Raw genomic sequence first — 23,525 nt, 5'->3', positions numbered from 1 at the left:
TGACTTACCCTATTATTATTTATGAAGGAGACGTCTGAAGTGGCCAGACGGGTTAACATTCCTAAATAGGGACCATTCCAACCAGTTTGGGTGGTATAGGATACACAGGTTCACTCATAGATCTATAATGACTGTAAGGTACTCTGTACTTACTCTTAAATCTATGGGTTCACTGGTGTCTTGTCAGTGCTCCCTATATATAAACCCTATGGTGAGATTCGTCAGGTCTGCTTCATATAATGCACCCTTACTTATTGGTACTCAAATACTTTACTGTTTACTGACAAATGTTATGGTGCAATTCTCATTATATTCAATTAAAGGTTCTGGATTCGATTTCCATCTCAGGTCAATGTAAGATAGTTTAATATTTTCTACTACTTGATGAGAAATAGACACCATTAGGTTCTGTGGAGTAATTAGAAGATACTCATACCTTTTCCATATAAGAGATCCATTTTAGGGTTCCGTAGTCTACAAGGAACCCTTATAGTTTCGCCATGTCCGTCTGTCTGTTCGTCCGCGGTTTAGCGCAGAGACTTATGTACTACTAAAAAGCTGTAAATTGGATTACATTAAAAAAATATGAACAAAGTCGTAAAATAAAAATAAATTAGGGTACCTGCCTCCCCTACACGTAAAGTGGGGGTGAATTTTTTTTTCACTCGTTTACTTCATAATAACGGGTACTGTTGGATAGGTCTTTGAAATGAGGGCTCTTCTACCAATATTTTTGGATTTAGGAATCCGTTTGTAAAATATTAAGCTTTTAAGATTGAAAAATGAGAGTTATATCAATAAAACACAAATTAATTGTAACATTTTATTAGGAGGCAAAACGAGCAATAAGTTCAGGATAAATTTTAATACAAATTAATGTGTCACATCTTTTAAATTGTCAATTTATCTATCCAATTACAGTAGTATTTATTTAAAATTACAGTAACATGAACAAGAATACATTTACCTGATAAATACCTATACATCACACCAAAAACGTTCGCGCCAACAGTAATTAACATTTTAAGCAGGTGCCATTGTATGAAATCTTCCGATTCAGGTAACTATAGTTGCATTATAATTGTACATGTTGTAATATTCTGCTTAAATATAAGAAATGCTTGTATATAAACAGAATATTGAAGACATAATCATCATTCGTGTTCATCAGTCATATCATGTTGCAGAATTATGGGCACCATATTAACACATCACTGCGTTGGCTGGGTCTCAAAAATCAACGGTTTGTGATACCCGACAGCATAGATGCATAGACAATGACAATGTCATAGAGAAATATATATATATCATAATAGGTATAAATCGACGGGGAAAAGTGTAACAATATTACAATACGTATAGTAAGTAAGCGGGTGTTACATATAGGGTTGCCAACCGTACAGGGTCTGCGTAATAGTTACTGTTGAAAAAATAAATAATACGCAAAAATACTATTAGTATTACTATTTTTTTTTATTAATTTTCGATTGAAGCAATTGTCTGTAGAGTAACGTGTCTAACGTGTCTAATTTAATGTTAAGTTAAGTTTTCATTAATTTTAAAATTAAATGTTAAAGAAATGTGTACTCTTATTTTAGACAAATATTCTGGAAAAATGCAAGAGATGCTAAGTGCCAATAAATATAGATCTTATAAAAATAAGTAAACAACAAATATCTTTGTCTATTTTTTGCGTATTCCTTCACTATTTGAATTGAATTGCTACTTAATTCCATAAAAATACTATATTTTCTATATTTTTTTCAACTTAAATCTGAAAAATACTATGTTTTTCTGAAAAAATGTTGGCAACCCTAGTTACATACATCTTTGTTCCACTCTCTATGCATCTTTTTTTTACACAACTTTAAAAATAAAACGATAAGGCTATTAGACCTGAAGTTTTATCAATCAAGTCAAGTTTTTTTTGTAAATTCTATTTACCATGAGGGATTCCCCCCTAAGGTGCCCATTAGTTGAGTGCCGTGAAACACACTATTAGACGTTCTCATAAAGTGACACCGATGAATATTTATATATATTTGCTCAAGACACTTACATATAATATAAGAGACATTTGAAGATAGAACAATTATTAATTTATGAACTTATGACCCGAGTAAGCGCAGGCGATTTCGAAAACTGTTTGACTATACTTAGCTCAAAATTTGAAAGATAAATAATTTATGCTTAGGTATGTTAAACTGTAAATTAAGGTAGGTACCTAAAAATAATTCAATTTAAAGGTATAAATTTAATAAAATAAATGTTTTAATTTCTATAACTCCAACAAAATGTATTTCTATGTTTACTTTGGTTTTAAAAACTGTTTTAGAAATGTTCTCCATGAAAACTGAAAACAATTTTTCATGAAACTTATTTATTAAGTCATTATAATCATTCAATCTAAATAGTTAGTCCAAATCGCTCACGCCTTCTCGGTATATTACATACAACTAACATTAGATCTAGGTATTGTCTTTTGTATGTTTGAAATGTTATACATCGGGGTCCGTATATTTACGACTAAAATGGTGATATTATTAGAAAAAATATTTTCAATATTACTGCAACACCGATATTAGGATAAAGTGAAATGTGACAATTTAATCATTTTTTTTTTTAATCATAAGTGCATGCATTTATTATGGAAATACATTAACGACACTATTAATTAGAGGCCACAATATAGTAAATATCTAATCAAATATCGTTATATCGACAATTGTTTATTTATAAATTAAAAATATGACTAAGGAAATTATTATGCTAACTTAACGAGGAAACTATTTACTAAAATATTAACTAAATCGGATAAAAACGTAATAATGCGACGACGACGGACGCTGCACCAACTTTACTGCACGATATCTAACATTATCACAATGACTTTATATCATAGTGTTATAGATGCTGTAACGAGTACAGATTTTTTAATTTTTTTCGAAGAATGCTCTGTTGTTTAACGGCCGTTTTCAATGACCTACCCAAGATAACTGATAGATAGCTATCCTCGATTATCAGTAACTGTCAAACTATCCGTCAGTAGGTTATTGAAAAGCAGATAAGAACAGAAAGATAGATTTTCTTAACTTTAGTACCGAAATGACGGATAGATTGGTTATTAAAAACGGCCGTAAGCTGACTTGTAATCTTGCTACGATGAATACTGTTTTATATAATACACACAAAGTTATTTGAAGCGAATTGTATAATCAAGTATAGATGTTCATATTACAAGTCACGCACGCCAACAAATATGTTCTTCACTTTGGCCCTGCAAATAAATCTTATGCCTTAAAACTGAGGCACAAGTAATAATTATTAGAATGTTGGTAGTGGAACCCTAAACAAACTCTTTCACAAAGATTACTATTACTTTTAATACTTTAAAATACAAGTCAAATACGCACCATCAAGTTCATTAAATCTTTAATATTTATGGAATTGTAAAAAAACCTAATAATATACCTAATATAATGTAAATAAAAGCATTTCTTTACTACTAAGCGGTGGTTTATCATTTCCTTGTTAGGGTGAGGTATAGATATCGGCAATCGACATAGTTACGCCATATTAATAAATATAAATACTGTAGGTACCTAATTATTACTAAATATGTTGTAATGTCCATTCAGTGGAATGATAACTTGACAAGGATTTACTTTGAAAAATTATCAAAAAAATAGTTTTTTTGTTTACACATTGAATATTTAGTAGATTTTTACGTTACGTATACAGATACGTGTTAATTTGGTGTGTACCTATAGTTTATCTGTAGTGTTTAATTAGGAACACTAATATTACTCAATATTTGACAATTTCAATAACTAAACAATAATAATACCTGTACTCGTTACATCACCTATATATAATATTTATAACTTTCCAATAATACATCGAACATCAAAATGCCATAAACATCTGGCAAGATTTAACAACTCTTCCCTCGCTTCCTGTTTCGAGTATAACATACCTTACATTGATACATTTCTCCATTTACATAAAATAATTACCCGCTGTAATAACTATACAATCTAATCTCATAATATCTAGTTTATGACGTCACAAATAAAATATAACGCACACGCACTTTCGTTGGAGGGTAATAAATACGAAAAAAATTCTAAAACCAATATTTAGTTTATTTCGCTTCAAACAACAAAACTATACATGATCATTTTACATCTAATATGGTACTTATTAGGTGTGAAATTTTCGTAATATATAGTTTTGTTGTTTGGAGCGGAATACACTAAGTTTAGTTTAGTTTATTAGATTGTTTAGTTTATTTCGCTCCAAACAACAAAATTGTATATGATAATTTTACATCTAATATGGTACTTATTAGATGTAAAATTATCTCTTTAATGCTGAAACAGCCAAATAAAACTTTTAACAACTTCTTCATAATTTGATTTTAGGTCGGTAGGTATATTTGCCTCCAGCAAATTGATCTTTCCTCAAAATATTTTTTGACATTGCTGTCTAACAATAATTAGGAGATCACGTATAATACGTCCATAATCATAAATATATCGCAAAATACAAGAATAAAAGCATGATAAAATCTTAATTAAATTCTTTGTAATATGTATTTCATTATTTGTGTATAAAATGCAATTAGTAAACCCTCCTCACAAATAAGAGATTTACTAAAATATTTAATGTTAGGAATGGCTTGAAATTCAAAATTATTGACAAGACACTTCTATGTAAACAAACTAGGCCAATTTTGAATATTTCTGTTATAATCTAACGTCATCCAATACCAAAGGCATGCTTAGCATTTATTTATATAGAAGCGTTTGTAGTCACAAGTAGAAATACTAAATGAAATGGAAGACCGGGTACAACTCATAAGCAAAAATGTAATATGGAGTCGATGGTAATAATTTTAAATTTATTTATTTTATCTGGTACAATATGTAAAGGGGGTAAAATATTTCATAACTACAACATTGAGCTTTTGACACCGTTACAGATTCGAATTACGTGTAAGTCGTCTATATAATACTGCGACATGATGTAACAATATTAAGATAAAGCAACACCGCATTTCGTCTGATCGCATACAAGTATTAAAATAAATATACATAAATCCCCTACAGAATGCAACGTCATCCAACAAACGAATGTCTCAATGCTGCCTTTTACTTCTCTCACAAACGAGATGTGAATTTTAAACTTAGAACCATTATATAACTATGGAACATTACTTTTTTAATTTACGCTGACATTATATTTTTTAAGCTTTAAATATTCTTTTACGGAAAAGGCAAAGATATTACACCATACAGCCATGTCTTCAGTTTATTCTTATCATAGTAAGTCCGTCGATCGTCGTTGTCCGTCAGTCAGTCCTAGAGTAAAACGACCACGAGAACTATAATATGTAATACGCACGATTTTTCCGCTCTGACATTCTTTATTTTATATTGTTTTGATACAAATTTCAATATTTTCCGAAGTAGTTTTTTAAACTAGCCTTTACAGCTCTAAGTTCTTGCCCATTTTAGCCAACGGGTTAACGTGTTTAATGCACAGACGAAAGATTAAAGGTTAAATTTGAACCCCAAATCCCATTTCGTCATTGGTTCGTTCAGAATATGGATCAATGTTTCTTAAACATGAATGTCGATCGATTTGCGCTGTTAGGCAAGACTATATGGTACAAAAGCAATTTTTTCAAATTAACCTTGCTGCTAATCATTCGTATACATGGTTCAGAGTAATCACCTTCTGGGTAATGATAGTAAATTAGTGTTTACATTTTTTAATATTACTTTACGCCTATAAAATTAAAGATCACGTCTATCTCAAGTTAAGCAAATGACGTACACGAAGATTTTGTAGAGAGCATTATACCTACCTATAAAATTTATTATCCATAATTTTTGGATGCGTCATGATATAAAATTACTCTTTGGCATAACTATGCATCGATATACCTTCGTACTATAAATTATTAGGCCTTTGTTTCAAAACTGTTTTTACAACTTCAATAATACGGCCGGTAAGTGATCAGCTCAAGGCTTTACAACGAAAATTCATGGCTTTAACAAAGATTAATTATCTGTCATACCACATTATATCAAAGATCCATCAGTTTAGTATTTTGTATTAAACTTTGGGAATGTATGCAAGCTTAGATACAATAATTATAAGTATCAATTAAGATATCTGAGTCTGACCCTTCTATTTTAGCACGAATCGTTCTTTATTTAGATTTACTAAAAGTAAAAGCAAAAAGCTACTTATGACGTACAATACTTTACGTTCTGTATTACTTAGACTTTTGCCTCATTCTCCAAAAAAAAACAAACAAATTAGTCTATGGTTATAGAACAATAAGCCAATCAGTATGAAATACGAAGTACGGTGTTGCATCAAAGGGAGCGTTTACATGTTGGGAAGTGGAACGGTAACTTGCACGTAGCTGATGGGGAAGTAGCCTGTCTTGCCGTTGACGGAGCCCTCGAACCAGTTGTCATCTACCTTGTTGATAAGCGTGATCACGTCGTTTTCCTGGATAAAAAAAGAAATAATATATAATTGATACTCAATACATTTAAATAAAATTCAAATGTCTGTGATTTCAAAATAAATATTTTCTCATGTGCTTATAGTTATTTAAACGATGCTAAATCACAAACATACTATTAAATATTATATTGTGTTGTATGTTCTTTGCGGTGTACAATAAAGCGTATTTTTTTTCATTTCTGTCTTCTTTGAATATTCGTCAATAACAATATTGAGCAACATATAAATTACTTTTATCTCGAAAAATTCCATAATACCTGCGGGATTTGTGAAAAACTAAATTTCATGCGAACGAAGTCGCGGGCTTCCGCTAGTTAATTATATGATTGTATCACAAAGGGTACAAGTTATGTTTTATTTGTAAACACAATATTGATATGGTCATAAGAAACGGGCGCGCCTTTGCAAATACTGTCACGTTTCATTTAGTAAAAGAATATTTAGATTTACAAAGGTAGGTATTTTTAAATATAAATAGAATAGTTTTGATAAACCTCAAACCCACTTAGAATATTGTACGTATAATGTTTTGATTACTCTAATATGCTATATATAAAAAGAAAATGAGGAAAAGTCCAACAGGATAATTTTTAATTTAAAAAATGCGGGTCGGTCGGGTTAATAAATAATACAAAATTGCTGATTCAACGCTAAAAATGAGACCTGTTTCCGAGCTAATTTTAAATTAGATAATGCACATACCTTGAAGCCTAGTTCGCCTTGGTTCTCCGGATCAAAATCGTAGAGTGCAGTGCAGCAGGGGCCCTTGGCGGGTGGGGCCATGGGAGTCCGCGCGGGAGACTTCACTGGTGACGGCAGCGGAGATGCTGTACCACGTCATTGGACAACAAAATATTAGTCACATATATTTTTATACACTTACATTAATTACGCCTATCGAACCTAATAAGTTTTTAAATACAGATAAATCAATTCAAAGAAATGAATATCTCGAATTTATACATATTCCTTTTTAAATTAAAAAATACATTCTGAATTTAAAATAAAATTTACAATAACTGGCTGAATGTAATCCCGGTATTAGATTAGATAGGCGCAGTAATAAAATATTATTCAAAAATACTAAACGTGCAAACTTATGAGTAAGCACGAGGATGACGATTTAACAGCCCTGTGGTTATTTATTGGTAACTAAGGTAACTCTACTTGTAACATAAATCTGATCAAACGAGCAGCATGCGGTTTGGTTCCTAAAACTTAAAGTAAAATAAAATCAGCTAAAAGTACAATTCTGATTATGATAAAAGCCGAAACATTCAGGTGTTTAAGCTACATGTAATTATGTAATAGTTAAGACAGATTTCACCATCTTCTGATAAGCGTCTGATAGTTTTACTCACAAGTTTTGTCTTTGTCATTTGACATTGACGAAACTTATGATTAGACTATCGACCCTAAAATGATAAAACCGGCCCTAACTGTATGTGATAGACCTTCGTTATTTTTAAAGCTGAAAGTTGTGGAACCAACTATGAAGTTTAGACAGTGGTGGTTTTAGAAAGTAGATCGAGACCCTCAACCTACTATGTAAAAATCGTATTTTGTTTCCTCGGTAAAATATAAGAAATCATCTCACCAAACACTTTACTTCAAGACAACCCTTCAAATATCATATGCATAAAACGTAATATTTTTGGAACCCATTAAGTTTAATCTTTAATGGTGTTTTTCGAAGGGTTGCCACGAAACTAAGTGACTGGCAACTGAGGATATAACTTGTCATATTACGCTGACAACAATATATTATACAACGTTTTACACTTGGAAAATTGAGGGTATGTAATCTTGAAACCTTTATTCCTAGAATATTAGAATGAGCTGACAAATTTTTAGCAAAATGACGAAGGATAAAGTATGTCCAATACAATACATAATTATATGTAGGCGAGTAAACTTCTTTCGGCATTGTTTTTATATAAGTTTGTATTTTTTATCTTTTTCTTAGGAAAAACTCTTATAGCTAATTTAAAAATCAAAATCTTAGCAGAGGCTGTTAAATCGAATGCAACAAAACACAAAACAATGTTGTATAACAATAAATTGAAGCAAACAACACATCTAAAAAGCACAGAGGCTTAGAAATGAACGACCATATATGCTAGACGCTACTGACTGAAAAGCCAATGATTATTATTAATGAAGGAACGAATAATTAAGATTACTTCATGATTTGAAACAATGTTGACTGTGGTATTAATGATACGCCTGCGTTTTTTATTAGAAACGAGTGGGTAAAGCTTGATATTGATTAAGATACATGCTGATTTTAAACTAAATTCACGAAACATTCGTTCAAATTGAAACATAAGAAAAACATGCAAGTATATTCTTAGATAATGATGTCTTATATATTAATGAACAATTAAAAATATTGCCTGGTAACTGTGAAATTGATATTAATTTACATTATTATACTTATAAATCTCTAAACTTAGCCAAAGTCATCGACCGGATATAAGTTTAAATACTATGCACGTCTCAATAATGATAGAACTAAAACCACTAGCAATAAATGTATTCATTCAAACAAATCTCTAATTGCTCCTAAAAAGCGTCTACTATTCCGGTAAGCCATGAACTCTGTCAGTTCCGTGTGACGATATTTCTACGGCACCATTAAATCAAATGCCTAGAGCTATTTTTTGACGCTATTAAAAATTTATAAAGCCTAGCAAGAGATTTACGTTAAGTGTATAAATTAAATAATAACGGCCCTAATAGAGAGCCTCGGTGGAACCAAAATGTTACACCCATATTCACAAACAATAGTAGGTACTACAATCAGGTGTATTTTAGATTACATAAAATCACCATATTATTTCAATAATCTGATTGAAACCAAACGTATGATAAAGAATTCAGATAAACCGATCAAGAAATATTTGTGAATACTGGTGCTTACTCGTATATGCTGTTTTGTATCACGCTACATGTTTAATAACAAACATTTGAATTTGTTTATGTTCTATAATAAATATACAAATATTTTATTTATGAAATAAATATCATAAAACGTTTAATTATTGTATTATTTGTAAGATTTAAATAAACTGGGCCATATACGTTTTCCACTTTACTAAAATATTATTTGAACGATAAACTTAGGATAAGCGTCCGAAAAATCCTACATTGAAACTGTACCACGAACATAATTATAAGTTAAGGGAAGCTCTTCACATTTACATGAATTTTCAACTTTTATAGTATAAAAACAGTACATCAAAATAAATCTAGATGGCGCTTTTTACTATACAAATTGCGCTTAATTTGTTTTGTTTTTAATTAGATGTATGTATGTTGTAAATACAAATGTTTGTTATCGTGGCGGCATTATTGAAAAGTTTACCGTTGTTAGAGCGTTGCGTGTTGGCTGCAGAGGGGAACAGCTCGAGGTTGGAGGGCGGCTTGTGCTCCGGGGAGCTCGCGCGGGACCCCTCGTCTCCGCGACGCAAACGAACAGATATCCAAACTCAGTACGTACCCGCACACACACACACGCCTTCATCAAATCAACCAAAAGACATCTACTTCTGTAGACCCAAGATACCACCATAGCGGCAGAATCGAAAATATCACTCTACTTGTATTGAGAAGAAAGAGCTGGATATGAAACAACTCCGCCGCTATTGGTCGAAAATATGTATTTTTCTCTTCACAAGGTATGTCGTTGACGCATGCTAGGCCATCCATAGGCTCGAGCGGGTTCCTAAACCTAGCCCGTTTTTAGGCGCTCTACCAGCTCTGCATTTGTTGATGCAAAGTTACATTTCTATATTTTGATATTCCAATGTCCATCGGTTGTTTTAGTTACCTAGATTATAACCATCTTCTGCACAAATTAAAAAAGCCCACGAGTAACAATTATAGAGGAGCAAACCAAACAACAATTTAAAGTAAAGGTACCTAAAAGTTTTAGATATAATTGACATTCAATTATTTCTTCAGTATAATTTAAAGCGTCTCTACAAATTATCGTAGTTCTGAATAGTTTAATAATTAGTAGATATTGTTAATTAAAAAGTAAATCTACGGACGCAAAGTTCACGTTAGCTTGCTCACAGCAGAGGTAGAAAAGACTTGTGCTTAAAAAGAAAATGCGTTTGCCTTTCTTAATAGACAAGCCGTTACAACTACCTACACAAAAAGAATTAGTGAGACAACACCGAAATGTCTACTTTTCAGAAGGAAACGAAAGATATAGAGAACAATTACTCGTATAACATTAATAACAATAGATTTCATAAAAAAAAACACATTTAGAAAAGTGTATACAAAGGTTACCTAGGTTAAACATCCGAGTAACAAAATGAGAAATTATTAATTTATTATTTCGTAACATAATAATTATTATTTTATTTATTAATTAATAATTAATGAATACCTTTGCATAGACTTAACGGTTATTCGTTAGATTTATCAGGGTCGAGAATACAATGAAAATCGTAGGAACAAGTCATAAAGTATGATTTGTTGATATCATATATTTCTTTTCAATTTTAATAATCAGTAATTGCATTTTATGCGCTGTTATACCCTCTGGATCATCAAGGAGTTATTATAAATATATACATACAAACAGTGAGCAATTGTTAACTCTTTCTAACGGAGGAATGACCCGGATATATCTGGATAGACCATTTTAATATAAAACCTTAAAATATAAAAGTGAGGAACGGGTTAGGGAAAGGACTGGGAATAACACGAAAGTCCAATCTGAAAGTAAAGTTTGTTACTGTACAAATTTGACCATGCCCCATTTTTAGCACATTTTAGGATTAAACTGTACTATGCATCTATTTAATCGCGTGAGACTTTTTAGACCAAAATATTTTAGCTCATAATTTACTATTTACTAAGTTAAAGATGTACTAAACATCTCGACATATTATATCTCAACGCGCATAAATTTTCCAAATTATAACACCTTTGATTTTATTTACAACCACGCCACGTTTTTTTTAAACAAATTTCGATCTTACAGAAGTGGTTACGACATAGAGAACAGTTTTTTTGTTTAAGATTTGGCATTTCAGAATAAAAAAAAATATGTACATAGATTTCCCCTGTGCTCATAATATGTTGAGGTTTAAGCTGTTCTGTAAATTATAACCAATTAAGTAGTTTAATAATAATCTTCGTTATCAAATATAAAACAATAAATTTTGTTAATGTAAAGTTTTTGTTAATGTAAATATGTGTAATATTTACATTAACAAAAACTTGTGTAAGTCGTAACCACCTTGATTAGTCTCTTAGTCTTTAAGTAATCAGTCATTGACGAAAAAGCCAAAAATAAACATCAAAATTACAACATAATCGTAAATAAAAAGAATATAAACCAATAGTAATAACGTCAAAATATTCATTAACCTTACTATAACAAAAAAAAACCTGAATATAAATGAATGTGTTCTGGTACGTAACCAGAATAGTTTTATTTTAATTTTACTGTGTATTTTGTCGAATAAAAAAGTGTTTTTAATAAAAGTGTATCTACATTTTCCAAAAAAAAAATTCCAGTACTGTCTGGATCTTTATATTTGCTATAAATGCAATTCTTATAATATTTTTTACATACCATTATGCAACAAAAATATAATTGAAATCACAAATTTAACCTTTAAACGAGCAAATCTTCTACACATATATGTTTATACTACAGCTCCAACAATTTTTATGAAATTTAGTATGCAGGTGGTTCGGGGGGCGAAAAATCGATATAGATAGGAATCATTTTAGAGAAGTATAAAAAAAAACGGTGCAAAGCTATACCTTGTTGTTTTTTAAATATTATAAATTTAGCTAGCTATCGATAAGGCCGATTTTCTGTTATAACAAATCTTAATCCTACTTTATCATTTTGCGATATTAGAATGTGTTATTTTTACAAAGTGAGTTATATAAATTTATTTATGATTGCATATAATATATAACACAAACATTGATATAGACAATACATATATATATATTTGTTTTCATGTACATATATTAGCGACCCGTCACCATGGCGGTGTCAAAGCCCGCGGTGCATCGTGCAGTGCGTATGATTAGTGAACTGTACGGAAATAAACATAAAATAAATTATTGTAACATTTTGGCTATGGACTACTTTTTTTTTTAGATGCGTAATTACAACATTAATTACGCGTTTCAAATAGTGTAAATGTCATATTAAGTATAATCAAAAACTTCTATGAGCACAAAGTTATCTTACGTAGTTATAGAAACTGACATAAATGTTAGAAAAGACTTTAATTATATGTAATATTAGATATTTACAATTAACAAATTATATTTAAACTAATAGATAACGCACATAATACCTAGAGGTTTTAAGTGATTTTTAAAATTAAGGACCGTAAATGAAAAAAACGACACCAACCCACAACCTTACATAACAACCAACATAATAGTCACCAGAAATGCGAAGTAATCCAAAGCCAAACTCAAATTAAAAAAAGAAAAATAACCAGCAAATTAAACTAAAATCACCTGTCCAAGGATCTCTTCCGTTAGTTAATCGTGGTGCTGGGTGTGGTTTAAACCCAGGTGCGGGGGCTGGTCGGAGGCCTTCGCGAGGGTTGGGGGGGCTTCGGGAGGTCTCCCACGCTCGTAGGGGGTCGGTGGTGGGGAGGTCGCCTAGGGAGGAGGTAGGGGGGAGGCGCGCGCGGGGGAGGCTTTGCGTGGAGCCGTAGCGCCTACCATGGTTGAGGTCGTGGATGCCTTCGATGTGCAGATCGGCCAGGGTCTTCGGAACGAACTCCATCTTGGGGCGGTTAACGGCTTCTTCTTTCCTAGTGTATGAAAGAAATAATGGATGACGATGTAAGTAACTGATACAGATTAAAGATATTCAATTTTCTTCATTAAAAAAAATCTTACGCAGAGATTTTGATGTAAAATGAAATAGAAACACAGTAGAAAGGGACAAAGAGACAATCAAACAACACAACAGTCTACTATTAGATAGACTTAGAGACTATGTCCTATTATACACTGCCCCTGCACTCGTCATAGGCTTCCCGTACCTACCAGTAATTACACCGGCAAACCAAAAAAGGCCGGCCTGTCGACAGAATTACCAATAACCATGGATGTACTCTGCGATACGAACTTCCTGACAATAGAATCTAATCAAAAAAGCTAAGAAGAATTCTAAAAAGTCCCCGAATTAGTAATTTTTTTAAAACATATTTTAACACAATGATTAAAATTCTAAATTAATCAAATGATGCTAATATTCTTTGAATGTAACGAGAGATAAATAATAATAAGCGAGACATACTTCTCCATGAGAGTCGAGACAAGACCTTTCAAGATCTCTGTGCACTGTTGGTGGTACTCCAAGAGGCCCTCCGCGAAGAAACTCAACTGCGCCACCTGCTCTACCTTTATAAAAACAAAAAAAGAATTTTCAAAATCGGTCCACAAATGACGGAATTATCGCTGGACATACATAAAAAAAAAAACATACATACAGCCGAACGTAGAACCTCCTCCTTTTTGGAAGTCGGTTAAAAATAACAACGACCTAAATATTGCACTAGTTACTTATTATTCTCTTTAGGTAAGGAGACTTATTCTGCATGTGTGATGTCTGCCAATCCGCATTGGGCCAGCGTGGTAGACTATTGGCCTAACCCTTCTCATTCTGAGAGGAGCCTCGAGCTCAGTGTTTTCTATGCAACAATACAACGCTTCCATTTAATGCATTTCCACGCTTTCAAAAGATTTGTCAGGAATCAAGCAATATTACCATTTCATTGGCGTCATAAATTCAAATTCGTTTATTTCAAATTCCGTACGACTTTGAATTCTGTCAGCATTTGCCAGGCCCGGATTTAAGGACTTTCAGTAGGTCTTCATGAAAAATTTAAAATTTAGTAAATTAAAATTCACAATCACTAATATATTTGTGATTTTATAAATCAAACCACTGAAAAGAGGGAGCACAATAAAATCCGACCAGGAGGTCTAAGATCTCTAGATCGTTTTCATCGTTGCAATGAGCCAAAATATAATGATCCCACACAGCGAAGTTATAAAATTCCTCTCCAGCTTCCGTTTTCCCTACCACCTACACCATGGGTATCTTTTAGTAAAAGAAGGTAATCACCACCATAGACTGTATCATCGCTTACTGTGAAGCATGATTGGAGCTAAGTGAGCCTTTAAAATGTAAAAAAGAGCAATATTTTGTAAATGTATAAAAAAACTAACGGATGCTCCCGCGGGACCCATGGATTTTTCCAGGATTTTTTTTTTTTTAAATAAATATAAAATATACTTAAACAATACACATCATTATCTAGCCCCAAAGTAAGCATACCGAATAGCTTGTGTTATGGGTGCTAAGGTACTTATATAATGTATAAATACACACAGACACTGGAAAACACTCATGCTCATCACACAAATATTTTCCAGTTGTGGGAATCGAACCCACGGCCGTGGATGCAGAAAGCAGGGTCACTACCCACTGCGCCACGCGGCCGTCAAAGGATGAACGGCCCGTGTATATGTTCTGCTTTAAGGTCCTTTTTATCTCAATATAAAATTTTACATTTGCCTCAACTGGTGACAGAAGGAGCCGTACATAGGAGGTATACAGCGCGGAAATACAGCCAGTAGTCTTAACACCATTCCACGTGGGTATGATTTGTACAGTTATTTGGATAAGGTAGCTTTAGTTTCTTATTGTTTTCAATTTAATTCAAATCGGTTCAGTTTAGCCATAAAAAGGTGACAGATTTACTTTCGCATTTATAATATTAATATGGATTTCACTTACATCGTTGTCAAGTAAGTTGAACATGCCGATCTGAGCCAGCGTCAAGGATTCAGCGAACTTCTCCTCCGCCTGCCGTATCTCATCGTCTGGAATGTGAGCGCCTGATGTATGAACCATACACCCATACACCGACAAGAGTATAAAAAGCGCAAAAAAAAAAACAAACAAAAAGAAAAAGTAACACAAACAAAATATTCACCAAAATAATGTTACAAAATTAAATAAATAAAATTAAAAATAAACAAAATAAAATTCAATATACAGACCAAACGGCGAAAATAAAGTAGGGTGAAAAACGATGGTAAGCGTCGCAGGAACGTTGCAGAAGTGACGGGACGTCATGTAAGAAACGTGCATAAATTATAAAGTTTGCTCAACGAATGTTTTACTCATATTTGAATAAATAAAATCAGGGTGCCCACTACCAATGCCAGGAAAAATTACCTGTCTTTTTAATAAGAACCAAATAAGAAACTCAAAAAGTAATCTTAGAACAATAATATAGTGCGACACAAAATAATATAAAATAAATGAGGGCGCTGTTGTCACTTATTGTCATTCATACAGTAACTATTGTGTTGGAAATAATATTATTATCTTATATTATTTTCAACACAAATATATTTATTAATTCAATATATTGCAAATATATTTATTAACCTATATAAATTAATAAATATATTTGGAAAATACCCCGAATGTATTTCATGATTTACTTTTGTTAAAATTATATAAATTATATTTATTGTAATTTGTCTGGTAATTATCCAAATTTCCACCAAGACTTTAATAATCTTATAAAACTATCAATAATAATTTGGTTGCTCTATAATGACAGTAAATGTGGTGTTGCCACACAGTGAGTTTATTATTTCCATTTTTATTAACTTCTACTCTTTTATGTCGCACTATACATACAAATATCGAAGACATCTCCAACAGTCTTTCCAATTAACATTTTACAATTAACAGGAGAATTTATCCCGATTTTTCAGGTAGCTCATTGAATTGTCAGATTTACACTGATCACCTTGAGTTTTCCTGTCTTTCTAGAATGTGGACACCCTGATAATAAAATATAGATAGTGGTTTTACATGTATAGCTTCATTTCAAAGAGGAACTAACTTGTCTAACTTTAGTTTTAACCACTAGTAATGAAGTGATAACTAGCTTAAGCAATGGGGGAGGGAGAAATATACATTAATGTTTTTACAAAACAAAACTTAATTGTAAAAATTGTACACAGAATTTTCACAACTGAACTCTACAACAAATCTAATTTTCTTGCATAGTTAGTCACTTTATTTATTGTATATTTGTACTTAATGTAAAGGCAAGCGTGTGGGCATATTAACAAATAATCAAATAAGTTACATTTTATTTTGTCGGAAAATTATTTTCCATGTTGTCTGCATAAAAATGATTATTGGCTAGCCAACAATTTCTCATATAAAATGAGAAATATTAAATGTTTAATTAGCTTTCAAGCGATGACTTCAACATACTGGCAAAATTCAATTAAGTGTTTTATTTAGCTTTTAAATCACACACTGCACATACCCTGCTTCGGAATTGAGCCATGGCTTGGACTCGAATAGGGGCTCTTTAGGATGCCTTAATATTTACAAGAATAAAATCAACTCAATTGACATAAAATAACACATAATATACATATAAATATCATTTGTATATGAAAAAACAATGTTTACCTTTTGCCTGTCTTCGCCGTTTGCAATCAAAGTCAAGCCTACGTCCCTGCAATTTCTTTCGGTGGTGCTGTAACAAATTTATTTATATCAAAAAGTAGCCGACTTTCCGTTGTTTCACCAGCGTAATTCTTGTTCCCGTGAGTACACGGGAGAATATGGCCTATGGCTCACAAATAACGTGGCTTTCTAGTGGCAAAAGAATTTTCACAATCGGTTCAGTAGTTCCAGAGATTACCCATAACACCACGAACCACCAGCGTTCGACACTTAGCGGGTAAACGATCCCTGGGGGCGCCCCCACAAAACAGGACGTCGTGGGCGAGCCCCCACAACGTACTCAGTAGTCCTCGGTAGAACACCTTGTCGAAAACCCACTTAATACAATGCACTGAAAAACTGCCGATCGTTTGACTTTTCTGATACGGCGGCAAACGATATCAATGCGCGGGAGGTAGTTTGGTAACGCGATGGTGACAGCATATTGCAAATAATACAAAAATTCGCTAACGATGTTATTATAACTCACTAGCTAATTCCCCGCGGTTTCACGCGCGTACTTTGTGGAAAACGTGGCTTTATAGTGGTAAAAGATCGGTAGATCCAGAGATTACCCCCTACAACACTACAAACTTTACCTCTTAAAATTAGCATAGAACCTAGCTTGCAGCCTTACCATAACCTCCTTCAGGTCTTTGGTTTGCAGATGATGCAGGGGCTCGAGGAAGCTCTGCTTGATGTTGTCGTCCAGGGAATACTTCACGTCTGCCATTTGCTTTAGCGCCTCTCCCATTTCGATCATGCATTGTGCTGCGACAAAAATAAGTATATAATATCTAAAAACAACGACATAAGAAGAAGACGAATATTGATATTGGTTAATAATGAAATGGTATTTTATAATTTCATTAAAAATGTATAGCCTCATACTCGTAATTAAATGCTGTAGTAATTTGATGGAACCAAATAACGTTTTTCCTTTTACTAAATAGGTTATTCAGTAAACGGTAGTTATCAGGAATCAGCCTTTTGCAGTTATCTGAGCTGATTGGTGATTCTACGTCTGTCTACTACTATATTATCATACTAAAACCATTGACCTCTTATAATAAAAGGACGCACAATCATGTCGAAAATTTCACTTAAAAACTGGCCAATTTTGCTTTGACAGTTTTAGAATTATTGGTAAAGAGAATTATATCGAGAATATAGTCCAATATTGAATAAAATCCCAAATTTAGAGCAAACTCAACTTTAAGGTTTGAGTTTAAGGTTGATTTTGCAAATGCGACTACTTGCATTGAGTGCCAAGAAGTTGTTTGGCACTCACTGAGTGGGGACTTTTTTTGGTCGCGGATTGTGCATCCACTTTTTAATAGGATTCGATGTATAAAACACAAACTTACAGAATACAGTATCTTCTCCAAGCTTCTTCCCATACAGCAGCATACAGTCTCCCAAGACGCCCTCTGGTTGCGGGTAAGTGTTACTCTTGGCCTGTCCGCTCAGTTTACTGATCCCCTTCACGGCAGCCATCTTGGCGCGCGCTGTGGGATTTGGCTGCAGGAACTCTTTGGTTTTTATTTGTAATTCTTCGACGAGCTCGCACGTTACGTCCGTTTTCTATGGAAAATGGAATGATTTAGAATACATTTATATATATATATTATAAAATCTATTACATTAAAACATCGGAAGAATTAAGAAGACATTTAGGCAGACAACAATTCGGTGTACATTTTCTATGGCGTTATTGATACCTCAGGATGTCTTAATGCACATTAATAAGTCAAAATTCTGTATAGGAAACGTCGCCTTGTCCGTTAGTTTAATATATTTGCATGCCTATTTACAGTTAGATATTGTACCTACCAACCTAAGTAACTATTAAACATAACAAAATAACAGAATACAGAATTTATTTGTTATATAATGATTTATTTATTTTGCTATCCTCCGCGAAAATCCGACGAACCCATGCGACAACGTCACCCGTCACGACGTCACGACAAAATACTCTCTACGTACGTTTCACCCCGAAACCGGGGTATCCTCAGGAGATGTTGACTCTACAATTTCTATCCAATATCCATGAATTTATTTGCTCAAAACTTAAAAAAAAATATAAATTCGAGCAAAGGTCTATCTATTAAATAGTGTAAAATGATATTTTTAACCCCCTACGCAAAAAGGGGTGTTATAAGTTTGACGTCGAAGTCTGTCTGTCTGTGGCATCATATAACGCTCTAACGGATGGACCAATTTCGATGCGGTTTTTTTTTTCATTGAAAGCCAGTTTCCTTGCGATGGTTTTTAGCTATATTTGGTTAATATCGGTCCGGCAGTGTAAAGGGTCAGCTCTTTTCCAAAATGATGAAGGACATTGGGCGCATGCATCGCATTACTCGATTAAGTGCTTCACATGTGCTCGTATATTCGTCAAATGAAAATTAATTGATAATTTCAACCTGATGCTGCAACCACAATGTTCGCCAGAAAACTTTTTGAAAACACACAGCAGAGCTATCGTATTTGGGTTCAATAGAACCCATATAAGGGTACAACTTTTTAAGGGTTTTTTTTATAAACTACAAGTTTTTTAAATACTTAAACTGCTTGTATACACAGATTTTAACATGACATATTTGGACTATGCAGTGAAAGACATTTCGAAGCGACCTTTAGTGTGAAATAGCTCAACAGAAACCAACTTATCGGTAACCATACAATTGCCGCCGTATTGTAATCCGAGTTAATCCACTTACTGAAAGACAATGGAAATATTTTTTTTTAATATATAAAAAGAAAAACAATTTCATTAAACGCTACGCTAAAATCTGCCTGTAGCTTCAATCATGCTTGTTATTGAAATATTGATTTAGTTGGGGAAAAAACATAAAGTCTTTTCACGTGCCAACCGCATTGCGGGCGTAGCCAAGACTCTTGGCGGTTACTTCATTACTTAGCGATAAGATTAATACTAGAGATACATTAGACATAGATAGATAGTCAAAAAAAATAGTAGACAAAAATATTCCCAACAAGTACTTTGCTATACTTACTCCCATATTTATAAATATGGATTGAGATTTAAACTTCAATATTCTTCAAAGTAAATTGGACATAATCACTACTAATTAAAGTTCATATTACTTTGAATAAATTTGAAGTTTAAATCCTAATGTAGTATCTAACTAGTTCTAATTTCTACTACGGATCTCGTATAGCCCATACTCGTAGTCATCATTATTACCCCATTTATTTCTGGTACGCCCACTACAGGATCCGGCCTCCCTCTTGTAGGAGAGGATATGGAGCCTAGACCCACCATGCTGCTACAATGCGGGTAGGCGGGCGGGTTGTTTAATAGTATAGGTAAGAAAACTTACTCTCTCCATTTCCACGAAGTCCAAATCAAGTTTTGTGCCTTCGGCACCACCCATCTTTTCTGTGACATACTGAAAAGAAAGCAAAAATAAATGTAACTAACTTGCCTATATACGTATACTTTTTAACTGTTTACTATACAATTATATACTAGTACTCAAACCAATTTAAAATTATATAACAAAATTGTATAATATACTAGCTGACGCCGCGCGGTTTCACCCGCGTGGTTCCCGTTCCCCGTAGGAAGATGGGGATAATAAATAGCCTATAGCCTTCCTCGATAAATGGGCTATCTAACACCGAAAGAATTTTTCAAATCGGACCAGTAGTTCCTAAAATTAGCGCGTTCAATCAATCAAACAAACAAACAAACTCTTCAGCTTTATAATATTAGTATAGATTTCTGCAAAGTGTTTGGAAGCAACGATATTTTATACTATAAATATGGCACGAGCGCGTCGAAACTGCGGCGAACAAAGGTAGCCAATTGTCTTAATTTCATTTAGTTGCATATATATTTGGGAAGATTCCAAGATATCTTAATAAGCCTTAATAAGCCAAGAAATACATTTATATATTTTTTGGAATAATAAGGGAAATTATGTCCCCAGACACTGAGTTCCTTGACAAAGCTTCTCCAGAGGCCCTTAGGCCGGCCGCATACTCTCGTTTTCTGTATTCGTTTTTTATGCGTAATTTTGAATTCAACGAGACTACCGCAGACTTTACGTTTTTCTTCATTCGGAGTGAAAACGAACACTGGCGTTGTTTTCCGAACGGAAATTGCGAAGCGTCACTTCATGTATTTTATATTGATTTCATGCATTCGGTTTTCCGAACACTGAGAATGAATAAGGAAAATGAGTGTATGCGGCCGACTTAAAGTTTAATATTAATAAAGATGTTTGAAGGGTTTTTTTATTCTTAACAAGTTCACTGCAATCTCACCTACGGTAGGGTGGTAACTAGCCTCGGCCGAAGCCTCCCACCAGCGGTCGGACTCTTCGCGGAGAGTGTAGTTACTTAGTGTAGTATACGGGTTACTTAATACTTGAAACGTTCATGTTCTTGCAAACCAAAACGAGCATTTGACGTTTTCATAAACCCCTTTGCGCACTTAGAGCATTTGAACGCAATATTACATACAAAAGAGGAGAACTATCGAATCTCTCGGTTCAGCACAAAAGCTCAGGTCGGGGCCTGGCCTTGACCGAGTTGAGGGAAGTTGCACCTATAGGAGATTAAAACTGCACCGCTAGCCAGCCCGATACTCTCTGCGGCTGAATGGCTCCAATTAGTATTGCCATTTCAATATTGGAATTCAGAATTTTCACCGTTTCCCTGTATGTACTGGTCATTGTGTGAATGAATATTTTTCTTACTCTTGCTAGGAAATAGCTTAGATCTTTTTTTAAATCGTCGACCGCTAAATAGGTTCCTGTTTCGCTGTAATGTTCTATGTGCCCATCGATTTCATCCGCGTAGAACCTGTTCCCGTGTAAATAACGGGATAATATAGCCTATGACAATTACAAATAACGTGGCTCTCCAGTGGTAAAAGAATTTTCAAAATTGTTTTTTTTTTTCTTTTTTTATTATTATTTACAAGTAAGCCCTTGACTACAATCTCACCTGATGGATGGTAAGTGATGATGCTATCTTAGATGAAAGCGGGCTAACTTGCTAGGAGGAGGATGAAAATCCACACATATTTCGGTTTCTACATGACATCATACCGGAACGCTAAATCACTTAGCGGTACGTCTTTGTCGGTAGGGTGGCAACTAGCCACGGCCGAAGCCTCTCACCAGCCAGACCTGGTCCAATAAGAACCACAAGCATACCACTGCCCCACGGAGGCCGTGCAAGTCAGCTTCAGTAGATTCAGAGATTACCCCCTAAAATACCACACAATTCACCTCTTTATAATATTACTATAGATTAAATATCGTCTATCCTAATATTATACTTATATGTGAGTATGAGTATCTTATTTCTGAATTATGATCAATTATAACATTATAGTACAACAAAAAAAGTAAAAATATACTAATCCTCTAGGATTTATACAAGCATATCTCGCTCGAAAATCCCTGCAAATTGGACAGACACAGTTTACATAACACCCCGAGCTTATACCCGCTTATTGTCGTTCACAATCAGAATTTACCGAGCGAAGCATTACTTCTCCCCCATTGTCACTACGTTGAAACAGGATTCAGTTGCGACGAAGGCCGTCATAATTAGGGCGGCGTCGATATAGGACACGGAGGGGTCACGGTCGCTAGCCCCTTTCACAACCCCCTACTCATAGGGTTTCCAATTTTTCCTTTAGCTTATTCAGAAGAAACTAAAGTCTTACGGCCAGTTTCTTCATCGCAAGTAACAGTTAAAGTAACGTCATAAATCAAAAGTGATGGTCTTAATTACTGAAAAATAAATCCTGCTTTACTACTTACTACTTTTACTGTTACTTTACATGAAGAAACTGGCTGTTATTGTCTTGTGTATATTTCAATATACACATCTAAAATTGTCTGTAAGTATAGTGTTACAAACTTGTCTGGTTTAGGGTTATGCTTTTAGTATGTTTTGCGCGTTACTTCTTGTTGTTTTAGGCATTGTTTATGCAGATAAAACTAGAAAACGAAAATATTATACAATTTACTGCAAACAACAAGAGTAGACAGAAATCACACAAATCAAAATTGCGACCGTCGCAATGTTAGTTCCAGTTTTGACCATCGGGTCGAACAGTGGTCTGCATAACGTTTTAACCTTAGTTCCTTGTCCAACAAGTATTCTGTGGTCTATGTTAGGTTTGTATTGAGTCCTTAGAGTAGGCAGTGCTTTTTTGTATGAACACGCCACTGAGGTCAGATAAGTTTGTGGCGTTATATTCCAATACAATCAATAAGTATAACCTCTAGCTAGCTAGACGATGTGCACTTAAGATTTCATTACAATATTCTTTAAAGTTTTTATTTATTCGTCTATCGCGCGATATTTGTTCAAGATTTAAAAAAGATAATGATTTATGTTTATCAAGGATTTTTGTAAAAGAAGCGAA

General features: G+C 33.5%; 1 protein-coding gene across 6 annotated transcripts in view; it reads right to left on the bottom strand.

Moving 5' to 3' along the window:
* Positions 1 to 809: 809 nt before the first annotated feature.
* The window catches only part of LOC112046777 (endophilin-A), a 58,365-nt gene continuing 35,649 nt past the window's right edge, over positions 810 to 23,525 (bottom strand). For 2 of the 6 annotated variants that reach the window (XM_024083567.2, XM_052886515.1), the window contains exons 3-12: positions 20,455 to 20,523; positions 18,472 to 18,688; positions 17,742 to 17,875; positions 17,069 to 17,135; positions 16,920 to 16,973; positions 15,359 to 15,444; positions 13,853 to 13,956; positions 13,060 to 13,361; positions 7,249 to 7,373; positions 810 to 6,528 (exon numbers count right to left, since the gene is read on the bottom strand). In XM_024083567.2, the coding sequence (XP_023939335.1) occupies positions 6,403 to 6,528; positions 7,249 to 7,373; positions 13,060 to 13,361; positions 13,853 to 13,956; positions 15,359 to 15,444; positions 16,920 to 16,973; positions 17,069 to 17,135; positions 17,742 to 17,875; positions 18,472 to 18,688; positions 20,455 to 20,523 (1,284 nt within the window). In that variant the 3' untranslated portion in view covers positions 810 to 6,402. Of the gene's footprint in view, positions 6,529 to 7,248; positions 7,374 to 9,913; positions 10,007 to 13,059; positions 13,362 to 13,852; positions 13,957 to 15,358; positions 15,460 to 16,919; positions 16,974 to 17,068; positions 17,136 to 17,741; positions 17,876 to 18,471; positions 18,689 to 20,454; positions 20,524 to 23,525 lie in introns of all 6 variants that reach the window. The other 4 variants (XM_052886516.1, XM_052886517.1, XM_024083569.2 and 1 more) reach the window with 4 other exon arrangements.

The sequence above is a fragment of the Bicyclus anynana genome, chromosome 17 (genome assembly GCF_947172395.1).
Source record: "Bicyclus anynana chromosome 17, ilBicAnyn1.1, whole genome shotgun sequence".
Lineage (NCBI taxonomy): Eukaryota > Metazoa > Arthropoda > Insecta > Lepidoptera > Nymphalidae > Bicyclus > Bicyclus anynana.
This window is presented reverse-complemented; position numbering and strand designations above follow the sequence as displayed.